Here is a 24,413-nt window from a genome sequence, read left to right as displayed (position 1 = left end):
CAGAATTTCAAATGAGATTAATATAAATATGTGTGCAGTCTTCTCCATACTTATGAAGCTCTAGTCTCACTGAAATTAAATAAATTTTTGCCTTGGATTTCAATAGAACCAAATTATAAATTCATGTCAAGAATACTTCAAGAATATACATTTCTTATGGGAAAAAAAAGATGCTGTTAAAGTTAGGAAAGTTAAATAAAAACAAACTAAAACAGTTTCTGGCTTTTCTTACATCTGGAAACCCTGAACTGTTTTGTATGGAGGGAAGATAGAAAAATTGCAGATCACAATCCTGGCTACTCCTATTATTTAAAATATCTCACTTTTAAGGTTTTTTTTTTTAGAAACAACAGCATATTTAGTGAATATCTGTACTTTGTTTTATTACAAAGTCTATCTAGGGTCAATAATAACTAAATCATACCATTGCTAATTGCATGTCATAATAATAAGTTATTTACTGTAAATATATCATCTACATGACATTCAGGATACAGTATCTGAATACAGGTAGAAACAGAGTAAAGACAGTGCTTGGTATTGGTGCTATATAACTTTATAGAGCAGTGCAAATAAATTCTGTTTTATCATTGTGGGAAGTATTCTGAAGTTTACAGGCAATCTGAAAAACTCTTGTTAAAATGCCACATAGAAGAATTCATACTTACATTAAGAATTTATTCCAGACAGTGTGGAATAACAAACTGAGCAACAGATAAAAGCTTTAATTATTACTTTTATATTTATGTTAAATTTTCCTTAATTTATTCCAGCTTACTATAACACTTCTACTTTCATCATTTCCTAACCCTTTTTGTCTCCATTTTAAACATCAGAAATACAACACAGATCTTGAAGCTAATTAAAAATCTATTTTAGTCCACTCTAAAATATGTCAAGTCTGAGTACAAATAATTTTTTTCCTTGAGAACTGAGTAATGTACAATCATACAACTCCAGCAGGGAAGCTCATCAGGCTGAGAGGTAAATGAAATAATTTCAAATTTAAGGGTTAATGCAAGAATGTGCTCTCTGAAAATTTTAAATCTGCTGTAATCGTAGGTATGCAAAACCACAATAACCACTACTAGAAAAATGTTACAATAATGAAAATAAGGAAAAGAATCTAGTTAAATAGAAGGTGTCAAAAAACATGGGGTTCCAAATTGTAAATCTGTCAAGACCCATAACAATTTACAATGTGCAGTACCTTACTTGGTTTCAAATCTCAAATTGCCTGCCACAGCTAAAGACAGAAGGTAAAAAAAGGGAAAATAATCTATTGAAGCAATAGGGGGGAAAAGAAGAAGCTGTATATCTGCTTTTCTAATGAAAAATTTAGAAAATTAGATGTGGCCTTATAGACTTCAAAGGAGATACGTGACTCTGAAACTGAATACTCTGATCAGGCCTTAAATTCACAAAAAATTAACTTTGCACATGTATTTGTTCCAGTACTTGTCCTGAATAATGATATGATCTGAAAGTCCTGCCCTAATGCCTCAACTTGGAATTTCATCTTACCCTCTTTTGCTTCAGAAGGAAAGGTTTGTAGCCCTGAACATATTCTGACTGTAGATCTGTGTACAGGAGGATCATATGGATCTCATATGGATTTGTCTTGAGCTTGACTCCCATTTGAAGTCTTTGAAATCTATTATTGGCTGAAATCACACTTCAGTCTTACCTACAGTAAAGGCACTAACAGGGACTCTTTCACCCAACTGTTTTCATTAAGCTTATAAGGACTTCACATGCTGACAATGAATGGTATTACTTCCTTAGGAGAACACAGTGTAAAACAAGTGGTAAGGTTGGAAACCAGGAACAGCACAGAAGAGGAAAATGAAAAGTAATAGTTCTATAATTTTTACTATGACATTCTTACACACAAAATGTGGAACTTTTAAAGTAACACTGTACAAAAAGAGTATAAGATTCTCATATAAAATTAAAATAGTAGCACTCTTCATGACCTATTGTTTTTGGAATAGGAATAAACACACACAGACAACCTTGAATATTAAAATCATGACTCTCTCAAGAACTTATTGGTGATAATGCTGTTAGTGTTTTAAAACTAAAGTTGGTCACACTTTAGAAGCACTCAATATATATTGCACATATGGATATTTCCTCTATATTTTGACTGTGTAACGTGAACATCTTGTTACTTTTTTAAAGTACAATGAAACATTCCAGTTAAGTCAGCCAAGTTTTAGCTAAAAATGGCTGTGGATTCAGGAAGAACACTTCATTTTATACTACTAATTTCTAGAAGAAACTGTTTCACTTTAAGACATTAATATTATAATTTATATATTTTTATATATTTATATATAATATATTAATACAATAAGACATCTTTCAAAAACCACCACTGCTGAGGCCTGGACAGACCACTAGGCAGTAGCCCATAAAATAATGTTTGACAATTGATGCAATTACAATTTCTTGTACATTGATCACTGATCCCCATTACACTAACTTCAACTTTAACTAAAATTTCACCAAGTGATAACAGTCCCATCTACTACCTTTTTAACTGCACTAAAACAGGACCATGAACCATTTTGAGAAACCACTATGGGAAATTTCTTTTAGAGTTTTCTTAATGTACTCTTTATTCATAAATACTGATTTCCTATCTCTCCTTTTTCCCTCTAGTTGATTAAAATGATAGGGGTTTTAGATGCAACGGTACCAAGAAGCACGCAAAGGAGTGCAAAATGCATGGCTGGGAAGTAGTGTAGTCGAGTGTAGTAGTGTACAAGTGCTTCTGAAAAGCACTTACTATACAGATACATGTCTACAAGCTATATGCATGTGGAGATAATTAATTGCTTTGTAACTGTGCTAAAAGCCTCTAATAACATATCTCCTCTTACACTTATTCATGAGATTTCAGAATTCATATAATACATGACTTTCTCCAAGAACTTAATTTTATGTATGTGAGCATTTCAAATTGTATTTTTTCTTACCTGTAGCAGAGCTGCAAACAAATATACTGCTATGAAGATTGGAGTTAAGGAAGTGTGGCCACTTTTCATTAAATGAATAGTGTACAAGAAAATTAGATGACCAGGAATCACCAGAAGAAGCAGAACTTGGGCTGATTTGTTATTTACTCCTACAATTAAAAAAAAAAAAACAAAAAAACAAAATTCAGTTAAGCTTTTCAATTTCTATACCATATTCTTTGCCCACAGTTTGGATGGGTGTACGCTCTGCTGGGTGAAACATTGACTGGATGGCTGGGCCCAAAGCGCTGAGGTCAGTGGAGTTAAATCCAGTTGGTCACAAGCAGTGTCCCCCAGGGCTTGGTACTGGGGCCGCTTCTGTTTAACATCTTTATTAACAATCTTTATGAGGGGATTGAATGCACCCTCAGTAAGTTTGCAGATGACACCAAGTTGGGAGGGAGTGTTGATTTGCCAGAGGGGAGAAAAGCACTACAGAGGGACCTGGATAGACTGGATCGATGGGCCAAGACAAATTGTATGAGTTTCAATAAGGCCAAGCGTCGGGTCCTGCATTTTGGTCACAACCCCAGGCAACCCTGCAGGCTTGGGGAGGAGTGGCTGGAAAGCTGCCTGGTGGAAAGGGAACTTGGTGTACTGATAGACAGTCGGCTGAATATGAGCCAGCAGTGTGCCCAGGTGGCCAAGAAGGCCAATGGCATCCTGACATCATGAGCAGGACTAGGGAAGAAATCCTGCCCCTGTACTTGGCACTGGTGAGACCTCACCTCGAGTACTGTGTTCAGTTTCGGGCACCTCATAACAGAAAGGACACTGAGGTGCTGGAGCAGGTCCAAAGAAGGGCAACAAGGCTTGTGAAGGGCTTGGAGAATATGCCCTATGAGGAGGCACGTGCCCTATGAAGGATCTGGGGCTGCTTAGTCTGGGGAAAAGGATGGTGAGAGGAGACCTTATTGCTCTCTTCCAATACCTGAAAGATGCTTACAGCAGAGCGGGATTAGTCTTTTCTCACTGGTGACAGGTGAAAGGATGAGGGGAAATGGCCTTAAGTTGCACCAGGGTAAGTTTAGGTTGGCTATCAGGAAAAACTTCTTTACAGAAAGTGTTGTGAAGCACTGAAATAGGCTCCCCAGCAAGGTGGTTGAGTCACCATCCCTGGATGTGTTTAAAAACCGTTTGGATGTGGTGCTCAGGGACATGATTTAGTGGAGAGTTGTTAGAGTTAGGGTAGTGTGGTTAGGTTGTGGTTGGACTCGATCTTTAAGGTCTTTTCCAACCTGAGCAATTCTGTGATTCTTATTGATTTTAACGTAGGAAGACGTTTTGGCATTCCACAGCATTGGCTATTGTGGAACAGCATGCATTATTTTCCACTAAAACAATCCTTGAAGTTTTCCACATGGGAGGGGTAGGAGGGGGTGGGAGGGGGGGATGTCATCCCTAACGTCTGCTAGCAAAGTCAAGCAAACCTCTTCCAGAAGAAGGGGCAAGCTCTGTGCTTTCAATCAGTGCATTTCATCCATTTGTGTTTGGTACTTAAGTAATGCCGTCTAGTTTTTTGGAGCTCCAGTGACCTCCTAGACCCTTCCTAGGAAAGAGGATATTTTGGATACCATATTCAAGCCATCTTCAAAAGCATCTCATACGTCTAAAAATTCCACACTGTTTTCACATCTGTCGCAATGCATTTCATAAATATTACATTGTAATACATGCAATTAAGTGTCAAATTTCTCTACAGTTATTACATTATTAGGAAAGGGGGAAGTACAGGGAAGAAATGAGCTGCGAAGGAAGCATGTAGAAAGAAAATGGCAAATGAGGGATGAAAACAGAAACTAGGTTAGTAATGATGCTACATAAAAAGTTTGATCCAAAGACTGATTTAAACTCTGGAGTTAAATGAAAAAGGCTGGAAGGGAAACAAGGAAAGATAAAAATTCTTCTAAGTGGGTATCATCAGTGTCCTGACTGATTGGTCCCTGTCTTTGACTCCAGCCAGAGTTACTCTTTTCTCCCTGATACTCCCTGTGCATCCCCTCCTGTAAGCTGTTGCTTGTGGTTCTTAAATGTAAACAGCTGCAGGCAATGGAAACTGCCAGACCTTTGCTGCCTTCAAATTGCGTTTGAGTCTCTCACTGGGGTTACAGTCATACAGGGAGAAAAAGAGGAAATATTAGACACTAGTTTTAACAATAAAGTCACTAATACGTACCTGTACCGTAATAGGTTCTGCATGGATAATACCAACCCTTGGCTTCTTCTGGCAGCTCTCCAGGAATGCTATGCAAATGGAGGTAGGTAGAAATTCTGCTAGCTTGAATAGCTACTAGATTACCACCAATACCTGAAATACAAAATATTGGTATAAAAACCTGGTACATTTTCAACTTTTTTTTCCCATTAGTAAGTAAAATTTGTAAAAATTCACCAGCCTCCTCTCTGTTTACCACAGTCCCCTAAACATGAAAGTCAAAAAAGTGAAACATCTTCAGAATGTGTGCGCTACAGACAGGCTACCACCAATCTCTAATGTAGTCAAACTTGGGTTACAATTTACTGTATCACTGAAAATTTGGTTATCTGGAATATTCCAATTGAAAATTTGGAAATGTTGTGATGAGTTTTAGTTTGGAGAAAATGCAAAAAATTCCTCCAAGGCATCCAACCTGCTACTTTTACATAAGTGAAGCTCCATTGTAAGGCTCCTTGTTATTTGGCAATCCCCCTTGGAAAAACAGAAGTACTACACAGCCATGCCACTGCTGGATGACTTTCCTAGGTCGATACTGCTGGCATGTATAAATAATGCAGAGCTGATGCACTCATTACCACAAATACAAATGCAGACTTCACACACACATAGGGATGAAAAGGAATTGAAGAGATAATTTATCTATTCCCCTTTGCCATATATCTTCTCTGTGACAGCTGTTGATTTGCTTTCCATTAGGAAAAAAGACTGCTGTGGAACAAATTTCATCTCAATGAAATGAAAATTAAACTAACTTGATACATCTATGTTACAGAATGGAGTGGCACTAGCATAAAACTCTCCATTCACTATTACATTTGAAAGTTGCCTGCTCGCATATCAAACATATACCTTTTTTTTTTGCCCATATGCTTTACAGATCTGAGAAGATGTGACTAGGTAGAAGTCATGCATATCTTGTCCCTGGTTAAGCAAGAGAAAGCCCTTGGTTATTGTAGTTGAACTAATTTATACATCTGATTCTTGGGGCTTTGGTCTGTCATCACCAGAAGAACCTATCTGCCAAATCTCTTTGGGGACCATAGCGTGTTTAGGACAAAGACCTGATACTAAGAACTTAAAGAAAACTTTCTGCCTCGCCGCATCTTAAAGATGATTTTTGGTAGAATCTAACAAAGGAGTAAAACTTCTAAATAAAAGGCTTCAAATAAAAATCAGGAAATAAGGAATTAGAAAGAAGTCATGGAATTTGCAGAATGGACAGTTTATCAAACCTACCTGCCTCTTCCCAGCCAGGAGGTACAGGGAAAAAATGTGAACTATGAAAATGTTGATTCGGCCTTTGCAGAGAAAATTACAGCAAACTACAGAAACTGAGGTAAAATAAAGGATGTATACAAACTATAGAGGGGATTTGAACAAGATAAAAAATGATCTAAGTAAAGCCCAAAGAAGTAGAGCCCAAAGTCTATCTTTTGAATACGAACAATTATTCTGATACTTATGACTAATGAGAATAAGGTGAGGAAAGGGAGATAGAAGTTAAATGAAGGATCAGCGCACTGCATTTGGATGGGGATCAGATAACTTCTGTGACTGAACTACAGAAAAAGCTGTCATGTAAAACTGCGTTTAAATAAAGCTACAAAGCTCGGGATGATGCTATATGATAAGAAAATAAGAAAGTTTCTGCTTTAAAAAGAGGGGATAAAAGCTATCTGGGTAATTGCAAGGCTAGAAACTGCAACAACTGATATATTCAATTAGGTACCTCTTCTCTAGCTATCCCCATCTTTTAAAGCATTATAAGAAGAAATAAAAGAAAATAGAGCTATCTTCCAGGGTATGTTTTGAGGCTTGTAGCAATGAAACCATATATGATGTTGGCACAAAAAATTGACTTCAAGTATTTCCAAGGATGTAGGCAATTTCCTGTTGTGACTGATAATCATCTGCTGTAACAAATTCAGACAAACAGAAATATGATGGATTATCTGGACATCTTTCCCTCATTAACAACAGAAGAAACTGAGAGAAAACAACCAAGGAAAATGGAAATTCAAACATTTGAAATGATAATATATCTGGCTAAACAACATAGATGTAGATTAATGCATGAGAGAAAGTATGAGATTGGCTGTCAAATGTTTGATGGATAGCTATTCATCCCAAATAGTTTTATAACAATAATTTTGCAAAAGCAAGTCCCAAACCCTATTGGGTATGTAGATTTCAGATCACTTACGGTCTGATCTCAATAATCTAACATCAGTGTTATAGGGATATTTTTTAAACTCAGAGAACCTCACAGAATACACCACTGATAGCTCTCAAATAACCTTATGTGCTTAAGGCAGGTGCAGTATAAAAAACTTCTAGAATCCATAGGTCCTGCTCAGTTTCAACCTGCTAATAGCATACAATGATGGACAGCAGTAGTTATATCATCCTTTAATTCTGTCCAACTACTCTTCCTCCTAACTATTTGTGAACATTTGGGCCAATTTCAACCACATCTGACAAAAGGCTTCCTATAGATAACAAATGTCTCCAAGAACAAAGGCTAACCAAAATGAACGCATGGCTAATCCTAGGTAAATAAAGATTCAAATCCATGTCCTAAGTGAGTCAAGGTAGTAATACAAGCTGTATATTTCTCAGCATAGGCGTGCCAGCTGCAGAGTCAGCACACAGCTTGGATCAAGGCGTGATGTCTCTTGTTCAGCTGGTAGTTAAGCGACACAGAAGATGAATGATGATGCCAAAAGCAAAGAGAGAACAGAGTGTTGTGAGAAATACGTATTGCAAGGACATGAGGCCACAGAACACTGTGGCTAGAAAGGTGCTCTAAAAACACAGGATATAAGTCAACACAGAATGAGGTTTCATTATTCTGCTGGCCAAAGAATGACTTGAATAAAGCTGTGCTTGCATTAAATGAATCACTTCACTATATACAGAGATATTCAGGGTTTTTTTTTTTTTTTTCCTTGTACAGCAGTTACTATGCATGTGAAACTATCTCAGCAATATCAGATTAATCAGATCCCTACAAGAAGCAAAAAAAAAAAAAACAGATAAAACTGTGTAGGTTGACAAAATGTCAATACACACAATTGATAGCTTCTGAGCATCTTCTGAATGCATAAAACTGTAATGTACACAGTAGCTGCTCATGTTATGAAAATCTTTTCAGACGTACCTATAGACTGTTTCCAAGAATATTTAATTGAGAAAATTTGTTTTCTGGAAAATAATATTGTAATCATCATAGCACATAATTCATAACAAAGACTAACTCGCTTAGCTTCTTTTCATTCTCATGAGAACTGTATCACAGAGGAAAATAATTGCTTTCAAAAGTAAAATCCTGCATCTGCATTCAGGATAGCTGTGTGTTTAGCTTGAATACAAGGTGCTACTTTGTACTTCCCCTAAGAATAGACATTGTCTGCTAAAGTGTGAAGGTTGTCATGCTGACTTAGAACATTAAAAGAAAATTGAAGACATCATTTTATTGAGTCAGTCAAGGGCTAAGCAAGAATAAATACTTATGAATTTTTTTTTTTAGTTCTTTTTCTGTATAACAAGCACACAAAACAGTATCTAAAGTAAAGCCAAAACCATGTCATGAATTTGTGAATATGCCTCTGGACATGATTCTACTAATCATTATGTGGAAAAAGTCCTGTCTAATAGGACATTAAAATCAATGAATCTTAAAGAGTATTTCGGAGAAGATCTGTCTCTTTTTACCCACATTAGTGTTCTGCAGGTAAAAAAAGATAAGTTAAAGGAAGCAGGATGAATGTTGCTGACGCATCCTAATCTCATCATCTAATGCTCTAAATAATACACCAGGCTTTGGGGTGGGTTTTTTCCCCACATACCTTGTACTTCATACTTTGGGTAACATTGGGAAAACTAGGAGGAGTGGCTGATACACTAGAAGGCAGTGCTGCCATTCAGAGGGACTTGGACAGGCTGGAGAATTGGGCTGATAGGAAGTTCAGCAAGGGGATATGCAAAGTCCTGCATCTGGGGATGATCAAGCCCATACACCAGAACAGGCTGTGAGTCAACTATCTGGAAAGCAGCTGTGCAGAGAAGGACCTGGGGTACTGGAGGGCAAGAAGTCGACTGTGACCCAGCAACGCACCTTCATGGCAAAGGCAGACAATGGTATTCTGACCAGCATCACCATCAGGTGGAAGGAAGTGATGTTTCCCCTTAGCACTGGTGAACACTGGGGACTCATAAGCCCATTTTTAAGATAAGCCTAAAAGACAACCTTACTCAAGCAAACCATTACATTTTAAAACTGAATGGTACATGTCTGATTCAGCTCATAAATAATTTCTTTCCTATGCATAATTTTTAAAGCATTTCTTGACTGTCAAAAAATGAAAATATTCTGGATCTAATTGTGATGTGGAAACTAATCATTACAGAAATCTTGTAAAAAATGTATAATACTTAAGTATTTTTACATTTACATATAACACTTAAAAGAAAGAACTCACATCTATTACAGCATAGATTGTGAAGATTTGCTCGTACAGTTTAGCAACTAAAAAGGAGCAGAACTGTCACCTAGTAATGAATGAGAATTAAATATGCAGAATCAAAATCCTTCTCCTTTCTCATACCAAAATAAGGACTGAACTATTAAGTTCACATTCAGTATAGGTGTGTGGTAAGACTCCTACATGCTTTCCAATTCAAGATAAAAGCTACTGTGCTACCCAGCCAATTTGCTCTAATACCATAAAGGTATGCTAATATCTTTGTAATTTGCAGAGGAAATTTTCAGAAACTCAACTAAGACAATGACTGGCTTCTAATCAAAGTATTTCTTTGTTGTATGAAAGCTGAGAGTACAACCATCTTTTAACAGAGCAAAATACATAACGTAACTAAAAAAAAAATACATTTTATTTTTTGAGGAGGAGTGATTTCTGTGTGTTTTCTTTCCACATTCTCATAACTTACAGGAAAAGATCTATGAAAAGTCTGAAATTCATTCAATTTTCCTACTAATCGTACAATTTAAAAAAAGGTATAATTTGGGGAATATATTACATAAGCTCAACTTTCATCTCCAATCTGGCACTCAATAAGTTTTGTGTAAAATTCTCATACATGTTTAATATTCCTTGATCTACATTAATTTCCTCCCCATATCAAATGTTCATGTAATTTGCACAGCCAAAGAGCAGGAAATATTATAAGCAGTTGGTGTTACCCTTAAAGAGTCTTGTTTCAATATGTAAATGCAAGTTTTTCTATTTGAAGCCTACGAAGTGATTCTGATTTTCAGGCATATTTGGAATTACTGTGCAGAACCCCCATTCTATAAAACGCATAAAAATGGAGTGAGATCTACTGAAATGTTGGTTATTGCACAGTAACTCATAATGTTTTGTACAAGCATAGAAGGAATATGAAAAAGGAAGCAGCTTTATCTACTAACTGCACCTTAGTTCATTTCTTCTGATTATTCTGAGGCATGTAATTGTTTAAAGTACTATCTTTTTCCTGCAAAAAAGGAACTCAGTTACTTGCAATTTGCAGTTCCTGAGCCAAATTTGACATACTGTGATGCTGTGAGAAGATTTGCAAATTTTAACCTTCTCATTCATTGGAAAACATAAAGATCAACTTTTGGTATCTAGGCTGAAACACAGCCATAGTGGGTGTAGTTATGTTCTTCATGACTTCAGTACATCAAACACACATCTAAGCCTCAACTAGACTGCAAGTATCATGATGACTAAAACCACAAAATGATTTATTTACTTCCAGAAAGCAGAATTTAACCCAGCCAACTACAGAATTAAAAATAATGATTCATCTCAAGAAATGTGTTTAACAAGGGAAAAAACTGGAAAAATGGTTTTAAAATACTTCTGCCCAGCAGCAGTAAAGTTCACTATAAAATGTCTGTCTGCTTAAGAACTATTTAATATGCTTGGCAAATATTTGTAGTTATTGTTAATAGGAGTAGGAGCCTTTGAGGTTGTTCAAATTCCAGACCAATATTTCTTAAACCAAAAGATACATGGTTCCAAACCATATGTGATGGAAGTGACTTTTCCCGCATCTAAGAATACGCAAACCACTTCGATAGGACCATGTTAGAAGTCATTCAGTGGCACACGCAGGAAGCCTAACACCTGCAGTGCAGGCCATACTGTCCAGGATTTCAAGATAACCAACAACTGGCACTGAAAATACCAGTGACAGTTTGAGATCACCAGTTAATTTATTGTCCTCAAATTTTGGCAGGTATAATCCCAATAGATTAAAGTTTTCCCTTCAGGTTTCCCTGTGAAATAGAAGCGACAATCTCTAAAGAAGGAGAAGGAAAAATGCACCTTAAAAGCATTTTGAGAGGGAAACCCTTCGGCAACTTTCACTGCTTATGCTTACAACAAGAATTCCAAGGACAGGAAAGCACTCAGAGAAAGCTTTCAACAGCATTAATATTTTAAAAGCCATCTGTTAAGTGGCTTAGCACACCTTTTAGATTAGTAAATGAGTGTCAACAGATGTGCTTTTTTAACTGTAAGATTATCTCAGACTGTAACAACAGAAACTTAATAGCAAAGAACCTCAAATATATGGACATAAGACAATAAACAACTAGCTGATGGTCCAGACATTACTGCTTACTGAAGACGTTTAAACCTTGAGAGCTGGGAAAAGACAGCTTTATGTGTAACAAGTGTGAAAAACCCAAATGAGCCATGGGATAAAGCACCTCTTATGGCCTGGAAAATAACATTCTCAGGCACTGCGCAGTAGTCCAGGAGGACAAATGTCAAAGGCTGAGCAGCCTTGAAACAAGACATCTATAAAAATTCAGCATTTAGTTTAGGGGTGGTGCAATAACCACAGGAATCAGCAGAGAACCACTGTGGTACTGCTACAGCTACAAGCCTACTGCAATAGTCTCAGCTTTCCCTCTTTCCACCTGCCTAATTCTTCAAGAATCTTTTGACCTGCCAGCTAATCATCCACAGCAACGTATAGCATTTGGCTAGTTCATTTTCTCTCAAGACAGTTCAAAAGAATGTAAGTAATACTGCCTTAATTCCATTTATTAACTTATGAAAGAAAATAAGAAATAAAATGGGACATTTAACATTTTCTCTATAGAGGTATGTTTACAGCAAGCTGTCACTCCTAGCAGTTACTTAAGTCTAATCATTAGCTAAAAACTGTAAAAAGGTAAAATATAAACATGCAGGCAACTCAGGTTTCACAACCAATTTCTGTGAAAGAAGCCAACCTTGAACAGGATGCAGAGTTCCACTTACAACAGCAGTCCATAACTGCTGTAAGGTAGAAGAACATCACTGCAACATCTGGTGGGAGCATGAGGCCTTGAGATCTGTATGTTCTGTAGGCAGCAAGACTAGAACAAGCAAATCTATGGAGGAAATCCAGAACTATTCTGGTACTGTACTGGAGCACAGATAGAAGTCTGATGGAAAACAGTACAAAACAATTGCTAGGCAGTTGTTTGCATTTGTAATTGACGGATATTGTCTAAGAAAGCAGGACCACTGGTAAGAGCTTTGAGTGCACCCAACTAACAAGAAAACAGGATCCTCTTCTATATGGAAGAGAATCTAGGGAGTAATCAAAGAGGACTATTATGAGAAAACTTTCAGATGTAAAGCAGTAAAAGCTGAAGATCAACATAGTTGCTCTGCTCTTTAGATATCTGGAAATCAAAATGAAACAGAAAAAAGTAGATGCAAATATTTCTAATTTTAAATGAATATAAAGGACAGGTGTAGGCAAGGAAGCATAAAAACTGAAGAGTAAAAATCAATTTATAGTCAGCAAAAAACAAAAGCGACAATACTGAAATGCTTCATATTAAAAAAAAAAAAAGGAAATATAGGACCACAATGGGAAGGAAGAACAAGCAACATGCTTTATGGAAGACAGAAATACATGATTCCATTTGTATCCCGTCTTTGTAAAAAATGGTGATGCCTGATCACAAACTTGTTCATATTAAGTCTGTAGGGTCTGAGAATAAATTAAGTTTAAGTTTAGAGTGTCCTTAGAGAGCCAGATGAACAACCCATGAATTATCAGGGATCATTTTTGCAAACTGATTATTTGGAGGTTAGCAAATACCAGAGGGCTATAATAGGAAAAACAGAAAATGAGTCTCTAAAAGGGCCAACCTGGGGAAATCTGCATATCACTGTAATTTATTCCTAGACAAGTACTGGAACAAATTATTAAATAGACAATTTGTAAGTGTTGAGAAGACATAAAAGTGGTAAGACAAGACCTAACATGAATTTGCCAAAAACTTGCTTACATCAAAGTAACACAATTTCCTCCTTTAACAAAACAGCTTGCCTAATGGGCACAGAAACAGATAAAGTAATTCCTGACTGTAATAAAGGTTAGCAAGATGTTTTGATGCTACCCCATGCCACATTTCCATTAGCAACCTCTGGCAATTAGTTATACAATGTGTTTCAAAACTATAACTCATCATTAATATTAACATTCTATTATCAAAGATGATGAGCAAAATCAACGATTATAATTTACTTAATTGATACCTCAGAAAAAAGTGCCCCTATAGAATTTGCAAAGGCCAAGTTAAGATAAATCAAAGCACTCTGTGAGCCAAAATCAGAAGTTGGAAACATCTCAATAACTGGAGAAATGGTTTTAAAAACAGCAATGCATTAAACTGCAAAATAATGTACAAGATCAAATAAAGAAATACAAAAGAGGATAAGAACAGCCAGGCAGCAGTACAGTGGAAATATATCTCATTATAATTATTGCAAGCTAATTACATATCAATCACGTGATGTAGATGTAAAAACATTTGAAAAATATGCATTTTCATAAAACATTCAGACTAAGTCTAAAATGATATTAGATATTCATACAAAATTCACCTTGATGTTAACATTACATGTTAAAATTCTAATTCATGGCGTAAATTATCATCAACACATTCTCACAACTGGGAAGTGCACAACAAGCATAGGAACCAATACAAATACTTCTTTAGAAATCTATTTATTTGTCTGCAGTATCTGTGTTAGTTCTTACACCTACATACGTTGCAAGTAAATATTAAAATACTCTTTTGAAAGTTTGCTCCTGGATGCCCAAAAGGAAATCCTTTGAAATAAAGTTTTATTTATGTTATCCTTAGTCAAAACAATTTCAATATTATATTTGGTAATACCTGTATATACATCTACTTCCATTTTCCTGGTTTTTTACTGTATGCTTTAGGTTTCTATTTCTCACATTTAATACTTTAATAGTTGTAAATAGTTGTAAAATCAAGCAGCTCTCCTTGAGAGTTCACATCAACAATTGTTGACATCAAAATCAAGACTTGCAATAATATAGCAGATCCTAATTTACATAACAAACATTTAATGTAACAGACTTTTACCAAACAAAGGTGCATCAATTGCTATACTGAATTATACAATCCTGCCATGGTCTTACCATTGATTACTGGAGTATAAACAACGATTCCAACCAAGTTTGGATCAGATACAGTTGTGTCCAGAATAAGGCCACCAATACTGAAAGACAAAGTACAATGTTTAGAATAAGGCAAACAAACACATTAGTCATTATTTCAAAACAATTTTAGTAATCTCATCCTTGTAATATCTGCAACTCACAATTTTCTTCTCAGTTTATCTTACTAACCTTATTTATTTGTCAACCTCATTAACTTGCTACAGTTACTGGCTTAAATATTACAACTGACTAATTGTATAACAAAGACAACAGAATTTCATGCAGTCGCTCATCTTTTAAGATTCATAGCTTTCATTTGACTAAATCACAGTTTTGATAAGAAACTGCAGGAGATGAATAGTTCACCATTTCGTTCATTAGATATAACACACTTCTGCTGAGCCATTTCCACAGGGTATTGTTACCTTCTCCACTCGTTCCAAACCACAACTTAACTATGTAACTTCCTAATTTTTGGAAGATTAGCCTCCATATTCTAGAGGCTCCTTAAATGTTTCTTTTAAGCAAAGTTAAATTAGATATATGGAGACAAAGGAGAGCCAACAAGGCAAACCACAACAAACAGACTCACCTGCTTATAATCATGGCAGTTATAACAGGCTCCCATCCTGAATGGAGAACAGTTCTAGTAGCTGGGTGTTTGGCAGCTATGACAATCCCCATAGGAGTCAGAGCCAAAAAAAAGGCACCAACCAAAGGAGATACATAGTAATATGTTTCTGAAAAATAACACAGAAAAGTAACTGTTTTGCTCTCCAGACATAATATAAATTCTATATCAAGCAGTTGAGAAATTTTAATGGTCTTTATCACTACTGTTTTCACTATGCTTTCCACTACTGAAATATTGAAAATATGTTTTTTAGATATACAAATTCACAGCATATGTAAACCTCCTTCTTGCCAAAGCGCAGATAATATGCTAACCTTCCCCAACACAGCACATCTAAAATGATGAAAGCACCAGGTGTAATATTGAAACATTTTTATTGGTAGTTCAGTTGCTTTATAATCTGTCTGCAAGACTGGAAATCCACAGCCATAATTCCACTGCCTGCACCCATCCATCAGAACAGCACCATATTTCACAGAAACACAAATACAAATACCATTAACTGAGTACCATCGTAAAACAGAACTAATAATGCAGAGAGCTGTCTCCACAGAAAGAATAATAAATTTTTCAGCTTAGTTCAGTCTTAGAGTCCCCTCCACTCAGACGCTATCACAGTGATCCAGAAATTTCTAATTCCACAGCATGGTAAGCGACAGAAAATTTATTCTCATAGCAAATATATACACAGCTAATAAAAACATCTCATTTTTATATTATTATTTTTTATGAGAAACATGGCAGTGTATTTAACATTAAACACATTTTGTCTAAATTTTCAGAATTTAGACAACTCAATGCTGGTAGTCAGCTCTTAAATGGGTCTAGGAGAGGTGAAGCCAGGCTCCACCCCTTCCGTCAGCACAGGTGAATTGCCTTCACCTGTGCTCCGTGGCTGACTCACTGTTCGCCTCAAGTGGTCAATCAGAGGTTCAGGCTATGATTCAGCAGTTCCCATATGAGGCTGGATGTCAGGAGGAAGTTCTTTACTATGAGAGTGAGGTGCTGGAACAGGCTGCCCAGAGAGGTTGTGGGTGCCCCATCCCTAGAGATGTTCAAGGCCAGGTTGGATGGGGCCCTGGGCAGCCTGGACTAGTATTGAATGGGGAGGTTGGTGGCCCTGCATGTGGCAGGGGGGTTGGAGATTCATGATCCTTGAGGTTCCTTCCAATCCGGGCCATTCTGTGATTCTGAGATGTAGAACACATAAACTCTTCAACAAAAACAAATACCCAGTATCTATAAAAATATTCCCACCCAAGCATTATGGCTTATTACAAAGCTTGCAAATTCAAGCAATTACTACTTTGATGTTATCGTGGTGGAGGGAGGCATAACAGCTAAAATTACTCCTGGAAGAATCACTGCAGTATTTTTAGATGTTACTATCCTTCTGCATTGACTGGTAACAACCTCTGCAGCAGAGCTGGCACAAGAGACTAAGATTCCTATCACAGTGTAAGCTAAAAGTAGAAAGCTATCAGAATGAGAAAGAGACAAAGCCCAAAAGAGAAGTAATTTTTCCATTCCTTTTCTAGCTATTTTACAATATATTACATCCTTCCTTTGCAGTGCCTTTTTATCAGTCTTTTCTATAGAAAGAAAAGCAAAGAGATGGGCCTAATGTAAAAAAATCTAACTCAAAAGAACATGCACATGATACTTTTGTTCTGTCAAACAATAAAAAAGAAGAAAAAAAGTACTGATACAAAGTTCTTGAACTTTTTGTCATGTGGACTGCTGCTTACTGCACAGGTAAATGCATTTAGCAGAGGGCTGTTAGAGTTAGGGTAGAATGGTTGGGTAGCAGTTGGACTTGATGATCTTTAAGGTCTTTTCCAACCTGAGCAATTCTATGATTCTATGATTCCTCCCTCCACTTGCAACAAAGAAAGGTCCTTGTGTATACTACAGTTGGTCACATGGAAAGGCATCATTTATTTTATACCTATTTTCTTAAACCTTTGATACTTCCCTCTTTTTCTCCTTGTAAGAGACATTATGTTCCTTATGTCACTTATTCACTTTCTCCCTCTATGTCTGTTCTCATATGTACCCAAGTTGAGGCATTCACATACACCAGAGCCACAGTAACTGACTGAAAGCTCAGAATGAGAAAATAGTTGTAAGATAGGATCCTCTGTTGCAAAACAAACAAAGAAACAAAAAACACTTAGCAGCAGAATAGAAATACAGTGTTGAGACTTATCCTAATTATTCACCAGTTTTGAAGGTCTCTCAATTGTACACTTGCCCACTGTACTTTTATGACAGGATTTTTACCAACATAGGAAATTAAAGTTCACAAAAGCATGGCATTAACAATGTAAAGAACTTGTTAAAACATGTTCATGAGAAAAGGGAGAATATTTAACTATCAACATCAGTCTCTAAGCCTTGAGAGCTTGTTCAAGAATTACTAAGAACACTAAAAATAAGCATTCTTCTAGTCAACTATATTGTATAACTTCTTCTTCTGGGAAATAAAAAGAAAAAAAGCACAAAGATAAAAGAGAAGCTATTCCAGCAAATGTACAATGATTAGTAACCAAGAGCTACTTAATAAGCAGCTTTTAAATAAATTATGTAAAATAAAAAATGTATGCACAAATGTATCATCCTGCCACAGAAATGTTTTATACAGTATGAAAAAAAAGAAAAAAGTAGAAGACAGTCTTCAGTGTACAACGATTCCTGAACTATAACCAAAATAAATGCAATTTACATGTGCAGTGCAGCAGGACTGTACTATTTCAGAAATCAACGAACAGCCAGAAGCAATGGAAGCTTTACAACTCTTAGGAAACGCAATCAACTCATGGCTGATTTTCAACCCTTTTCACTAGGTGAACTCAACAGCAGCAGCTGCATGAAAAAAAGAAATGTGTATCTATACAATGTGACAGCTTTTCAATCTACAGTGAGGAAAGCAAAAGTTAGATGAACTTTCAAGAAGGTGAATATATGTTTTATAGTAATTTTTAAAAAGTGCTTAGTGATACAGAAGATAATGAGAAAGAAAAAGCAACAAGTGTTTTTTACATACACAAGAAAGGGCTGTCAAGACTACTCAGCAATAGTATAAATTTCCTCTGAGACAACAAGTGAGAGGAGTGGTTTTTTTTTGGCCTTATTTTAGTGTTTGTACATATTTTACTACGTACAAATGTTCAATTTTATCACGGAGAAAAATACAGAGAAAAATTTATACCTGACACTTTTGAATGGAAATAGACATAGACCAGATTATAAAAGCTACCCGGTGTTACAAGACTCATAAGTCTCTTCCTGAAAAGAACACAAGCCAAGAGTGGTTCTCAGGAGTGAGACATGTTCAAGGTCAAGTTCAGAGCTTAGATTTAAACAAAACAAAACAACAGCAACAAAAATCCCACAAACTTCTGTTATGATAATATACTAGCACTTTATTAGGATTCCCTGGTTAAAAAGTACTAGAGAGAATGATGAATGAATGAACAGGCTATCAGCTATGCTCATACTGCTAAAGAGGAAAAAATCAGGTACACATATTAATCAATTTATCCATTTTAGACTACACAACTAAAATTTACCTAGTTTTTAAGGGAAAGAAGATGTAAAATTTAAGCAAGGCAGCTGTTCCTTAATATAACTTTAAATTCTACATCTCATATATTAAGTTTAACTAAAAATAGAACCATAGGAGCAATTAATAGTTTAGAAACATATCACAGAAACTCTCACAAGTAAGCTATGCTAGAATACAGCTCCCTGCAAGACCAGAGAAACTACTCAGCTCAATCCAGCTCTTAGAAACAGCATGCAGGACTTTTCTTTAGCAATGGGACACTCTACTGGTAGAACAGCTTACTACAAAAATCTTAGGAGACTGTAACCTCCAGATGCATCCCGGTCATATTCAATTCACAGAGAAATAAAATAATTATTCTACAGTAGCTGGAGAAGGGGAAATGGAATAACTGACTCCCCTTTTAGGGCTCATTTATCTCCACTTTTGATAACTCTGTAATGTTTAGCTGGTAGATTTTTACATGGTAGATGTAACCCTGCTCAGTCTGCTCTGGTGGCTCTGCTATGGAGTTTGTGACATCTACCAGAGAAATATAAATCCTAAAAATGCTCAGCAGTTCTTCAATGAAGTTGAGCCTGTGAGCCTGAATAAATAAAGGAGGAGGAAGGAGAGAAAAGAAAAGGTTCCCAACCAAGTCTTTACTGATATTCAATTATTTTAAGCTCCCATCCCCTCAGTAAACACCGACAGCCATCAGTCTTGTCTGGAGAACTCAGATGCACAACATTTATTCCTTATGCAGGTATCTACTGCGATGTACTGCCCAGTGTGGTGCCACTGAAAATAATGCAGCCAGTGGTAGGAATTAGATATGAATTAGAAATACACTACTTCTGGGTCTGGCCAGCCAGGAGAAGAGGAGGTTCAGGGGAGACATCATCGCTCTCTACAGTGAGCTGAAAGTAGGTTGTGGTGAGGTAGGGGTTGGCCTCTTCTCTGAGGTAACAGTAATAGGATGAGAGGGAATGGCCTCAATTTGCACCACATTTAGGTTTGATATTAGGAAACATTTCTTCTCAGAAAGAGTGGTGATGCACTGGCACAGGCTGCCCAGGAAAGTGGTGGAGTCAAGGTGTTCCGGAACCGTGTGGATGTGGCACTGAGGGACGTGGTCAGTGGGCATGGTGGGGATGGGCTGACTGTTGGACTGGATGGTCTTAGAGGTCTTCTCCAATCTTAGTGATTCTATGATTCTACTTCAAAGCAGAAACTAGGAATCTGAAAACAATAATGGGAAGAGCACGCTTTGTCTTCTCAATGTATGCAGAAGAAGACTTGACAGATACGCGCATGTAATTACGGCACGGTTCTGTAAGGAGAATAGGCGTTAAACGAAGACCCACGGTGAGCACGAGTGACGAGGTGCCAGGGGCGGGCCTGCAGCGCCACCTAGCGGCAGCTCCGCCCGCTGCTGGAACGAGGAGCACGGCCTGAAGGACGCGTTCCTCTGTGAGAAATTCCTTCCCCCGGCTATGGGTACGTAGCAATGCGTTAGAAGGCGTCTTAATGTTATGCAGTACAACGCGCACTAATTACAAAGTGCACAAATTTGGATCATAAAGATCAAGACAGTTCAACACCTTCAGTGCAAAGGGACAATTCAACAGGGCTCTGGGAAGCAAATAATTGACACAGAGTGAGCATGCAAGAAAACTGGCTTTTCCCTCCCTGCCTTATCCCTACCACCCCCACACAAGGGATACATAAACCTAGGAACATACTCACCAAGGCAAGTATAAAGACCCTGACTTATCCATGCTAGAATAGCAAGAGTGATAAGATCGCCAAAGCTTGCTGCTATAGGAGTGGCAACATTGTCAGGATTAATACCAGTCTTCTTTGATCCAACAATAACTCCAACCATTATTATTCCTAGATTCGACAAAGAAGAAAGTACAGTAATGGTATCTACTGTTGTAATCACTTAGGAAATTTCAAGATAATGGCAACTAGAAGCCTAGTAATTAAGGCTTTGCTTTTGTCCCTCCCACTTGACTGACTTCTGTTTTAAGTTTTAGTCATTTTAAAAAATTAAGTTAGATTTAAAAAGAAAATGACACTCAGCATACACCAAAAAATCAAGAGCCATCTGTATAATGTATTATTTTGCTTATGATTAGAATTAGCAAGACTGAAATTGTAAATCAACCATTCCCTGAAGAAAAAAACATTCAGCATATTACTTCTACATCCCATTAACTTTAGATGATTGAAATTTTAATGCCTCTACCCTGAAAACAACATTAGATTAAATACCCGTGTGTCTGAAATTGTGAAAAATTGATATTACAATTTTCATCTATTTTAGTGAGTAGCGTTATTTACTGCAGGCTAAATTAGGAGCTCACTTTCAGAGAAACTACTTAGAGAATCACATGCCAAGAAATTCTCAACAGGACTGAAATGATCCTGTCAGATTTCCAAAGTGCCTGTTTCATGTACAGGAGGTTGATGTTCAAATAGTAATTTCCTGTGCAAGCCCATCACCAGATAACACCAAAAGTTTATTTTCATGTCCACATTATATATGAGAAGGGGAAAAAACACATTAATGTTCCCCAGTTCTCCTGCTGCTCTTAATTCTGTAGCATGATCAAATTCAATGGCTTTGTAGTTACTAAAAACCTGTGTAAGTTCTTAATTGAATGCATAACCTTAATAATTTCATAATTTTTTGCATAAATAAGCAAGTCAATTTAATAAAATGGAAGCAACGTATTTTACTTGATTTACTATTATTAAGACTTCTGATACTGTATTTTTTTAAAGAATATTTCAAAGTAGAGTCACTCCTTTTTCACCCTTTGCATCCTATAAGTACTGCTCTTTATGGTTAAATATTTCCTGACAATTGTCAAGAGAAGTTTAAATCCATCATACTGTGTGGCTCAGGACAGATATATTGATGCTGTTTGCAGAAGGGGACTTTAACTCGACCCAAAGCCTTCACACAGCAAACCAAATCATTCACTTCAGAAACAAAGCAGAGCACAAGATAATATATAAGCAGCATGGATAAACAGGAAGTTTGGATTCAGCTGAACTAAAATCTAAGCTCACTTGATCTTAATTACAAATATGTCCTACCTGTTTAGTATTAAGAATAAACTTTGTACATCACTGAATACAGAAAGTAGGGGAAAACAAATTCTTCACCCTACGAGGTAAAATCTAAAAGACATATGTTTTGTTTTAGACATGCTAAGGAGGTCAGAAAATCAAATCTTTTTGAAAGAACATGACAGATGCATGTAATATTCAGGCTTATATGGAAACTGCAATAGGGTATCCTACCTGCAACTGTGTTTCAGATGTTTTAGACCCTATTAGACTTAATTTTTTCATGAACAGCAGCATAATATACGCTCAGCATGCACAGAGAATTAAAAAGCTATAAAAAGTAACATATATACTTCTTTTACCTTGTAAAAGAGAAGCTATGAATGCAGTTGCTACACTGCTAGAACACAGAAGGATTGAATGACTGAAGCTGTATTTGCCTTCTGGAATCCAGCCCAATATAACTGCTGCCACTGCTGCCAGAAAGCCAACTACTGTTGCCTGAACCTGGAAAAATAAAAGAAGGAAAACAATTGTTTTTTAGTGATAAGTGACTCCTAAAATTGTTGATAGTCTTAAGAGGATTGCAGAATCATTTTCTGTTATTCTTTTCTCCACATTTATTTGCAAGCTGTTAAGGGAGCATGCTCCACTCATCTACTTTGGAGACAATGATAACTCTAGCTGACCAAGAAGAAAAATCTCATGCTAACAGGAAAGGCTTTAACCACAATTCAGACTGAAGAATAACAGAAGTCAGATTAGGGAAAAGAGCTAAGGAACTACAAGGAGCAAAAGATGAAATGCTTCAAAGAGGTTCCTAAGTCACTTAAAACAATAAAGTGACAGCATAAACTTTTCACTTCTTCTTTAGTATGTTGCTTTATAACACAGAACATGAAATAGTTCTTAAGATTAAGAAATAGTTGCTTTGGAGACCAAACACTCCTTTCCTCAAATGAACAAACTATTTAAAATATTGCTTATTATTACCCAAAAGCTCCATCACATACTTCTTTAAACACTGAATCCAATGAAAATACAGCATTGAAAATACTTGGGAGGTCAAATTCCTTAGAAATGTTCTTTCAAAAAAATTAAAAGGAAGTACCCTTGCTGCACGCCCAAAGAATACTTTACCTTTTCTTGTGATAAATATAAGTTTCTATTGCTTTACAGAAGAACTACGCAGCACTAAAAAAGATCAGTCACAAAAACACTGCACATTAAGTATGAGACAATACAGTAGAATGTTTCCTGTTAACACTGTCTGTCCTTCTTGTCCACATTTGTGATGGGCTTTTTAAATAACTTCATTTGCTTTAAAAAGTTAATAAAAAAAATCAATTACATTTACCTGTTTTAAGGCCAAATTGCCAATTATTAAGTTCCATTTCTCAATGGGAGAATCCATTTTTCCAATATTTACCTGTCAAAATCATAAGAGAATTTCAGACATTTGGGTTTAAAATTATATTACTTTGAAAATTCATTAACAAGGCAGAAACCCACAAATAATTCAACTCTCATTGCAAAAAGAGACATTTTGAAAGTAAATTAAAACTGCACTGTACTTTTTCAAGTTAAATATTCCTGTTGATTTAAAATTGTATTTAAACCATCTATCCAAAAGTAGCTAAGCTCAATGCAGCTTTACATGCTAACTTGTTTAACATTAGCTTATTGTGCAAGGTACACTAGCTGCCTTGTGTTTCAGGAATGTCCAGGCACCACTAGTGATTAGATCAGTGGCTGAAAGGGAAAGTTCTCAGTGTTCATAGGCTAAGCTTGTTTCTGTGGCCTTTAAATTCCATAAGCCAATCAAAAACTACACAGGAATACTGTGTATAAGCACAAACACTCTCGTGGGAGTATGTTAATTGACTGCAGTAGAAATACTTGTATAGAGACATTGGAAGTGATGAGAGAAGATGATAGACCACATCTCATTGCTTTTAGTATTCTAATTTTTCATTTATACAGCACAGCTAGAGAATTGCAATGCTTTAATGATATAGGTCCAATTGAAACACAATTGCTGGAAAGACAGTAAATTATAATTATTCTGACAAAAAAGTATGCACATACTTTTACTGCAGTATTTCATACCTGCATTTATTTTTTGAATTAAAGGAAAACTCTGAAGATAGCATGTACCACTGCAATATGACAGTATTTAAAATAACTTCCTTCTTGAACTAAGTTTTTAATATTTTTAGCTAAGCTGCAGTGGTGTTGTCTACAGAATCCTAATCTTTAAAGTACCTTATATTTCTCTATAGGTCTTAATCCATATTTTTTTCCTCTTCTGATAATTTCTGATTGGTTTTATTTCTGTTCCATTTGTTCCATTTGTGGTATAAATCAGTTGTACAGAACAAAGTATTAAAAAAACACCAGCTTAAAAAGGGGAAA

General features: G+C 36.3%; 1 protein-coding gene across 2 annotated transcripts in view; it reads right to left on the bottom strand.

Annotated features, from left to right (window-relative positions):
- SLC41A2 (solute carrier family 41 member 2) overlaps nt 1-24,413 on the bottom strand; it is a 51,942-nt gene that overhangs the window by 9,147 nt on the left and 18,382 nt on the right. For both annotated transcript variants that reach the window (XM_090143404.1, XM_031600035.2), the window contains 7 exons: nt 23,356-23,427; nt 22,361-22,505; nt 20,664-20,810; nt 15,326-15,473; nt 14,713-14,792; nt 5,200-5,331; nt 2,985-3,133 (listed from right to left, as the gene is read on the bottom strand). In XM_090143404.1, coding sequence (XP_089999530.1) covers nt 2,985-3,133; nt 5,200-5,331; nt 14,713-14,792; nt 15,326-15,473; nt 20,664-20,810; nt 22,361-22,505; nt 23,356-23,427 — 873 coding nt within the window. The remainder of the gene's footprint in view (nt 1-2,984; nt 3,134-5,199; nt 5,332-14,712; nt 14,793-15,325; nt 15,474-20,663; nt 20,811-22,360; nt 22,506-23,355; nt 23,428-24,413) is intronic.

The sequence above is a fragment of the Phasianus colchicus genome, chromosome 1, assembly GCF_987193195.1.
Source record: "Phasianus colchicus chromosome 1, bPhaCol1.hap1.1, whole genome shotgun sequence".
NCBI lineage: Eukaryota > Metazoa > Chordata > Aves > Galliformes > Phasianidae > Phasianus > Phasianus colchicus.
This window is presented reverse-complemented; position numbering and strand designations above follow the sequence as displayed.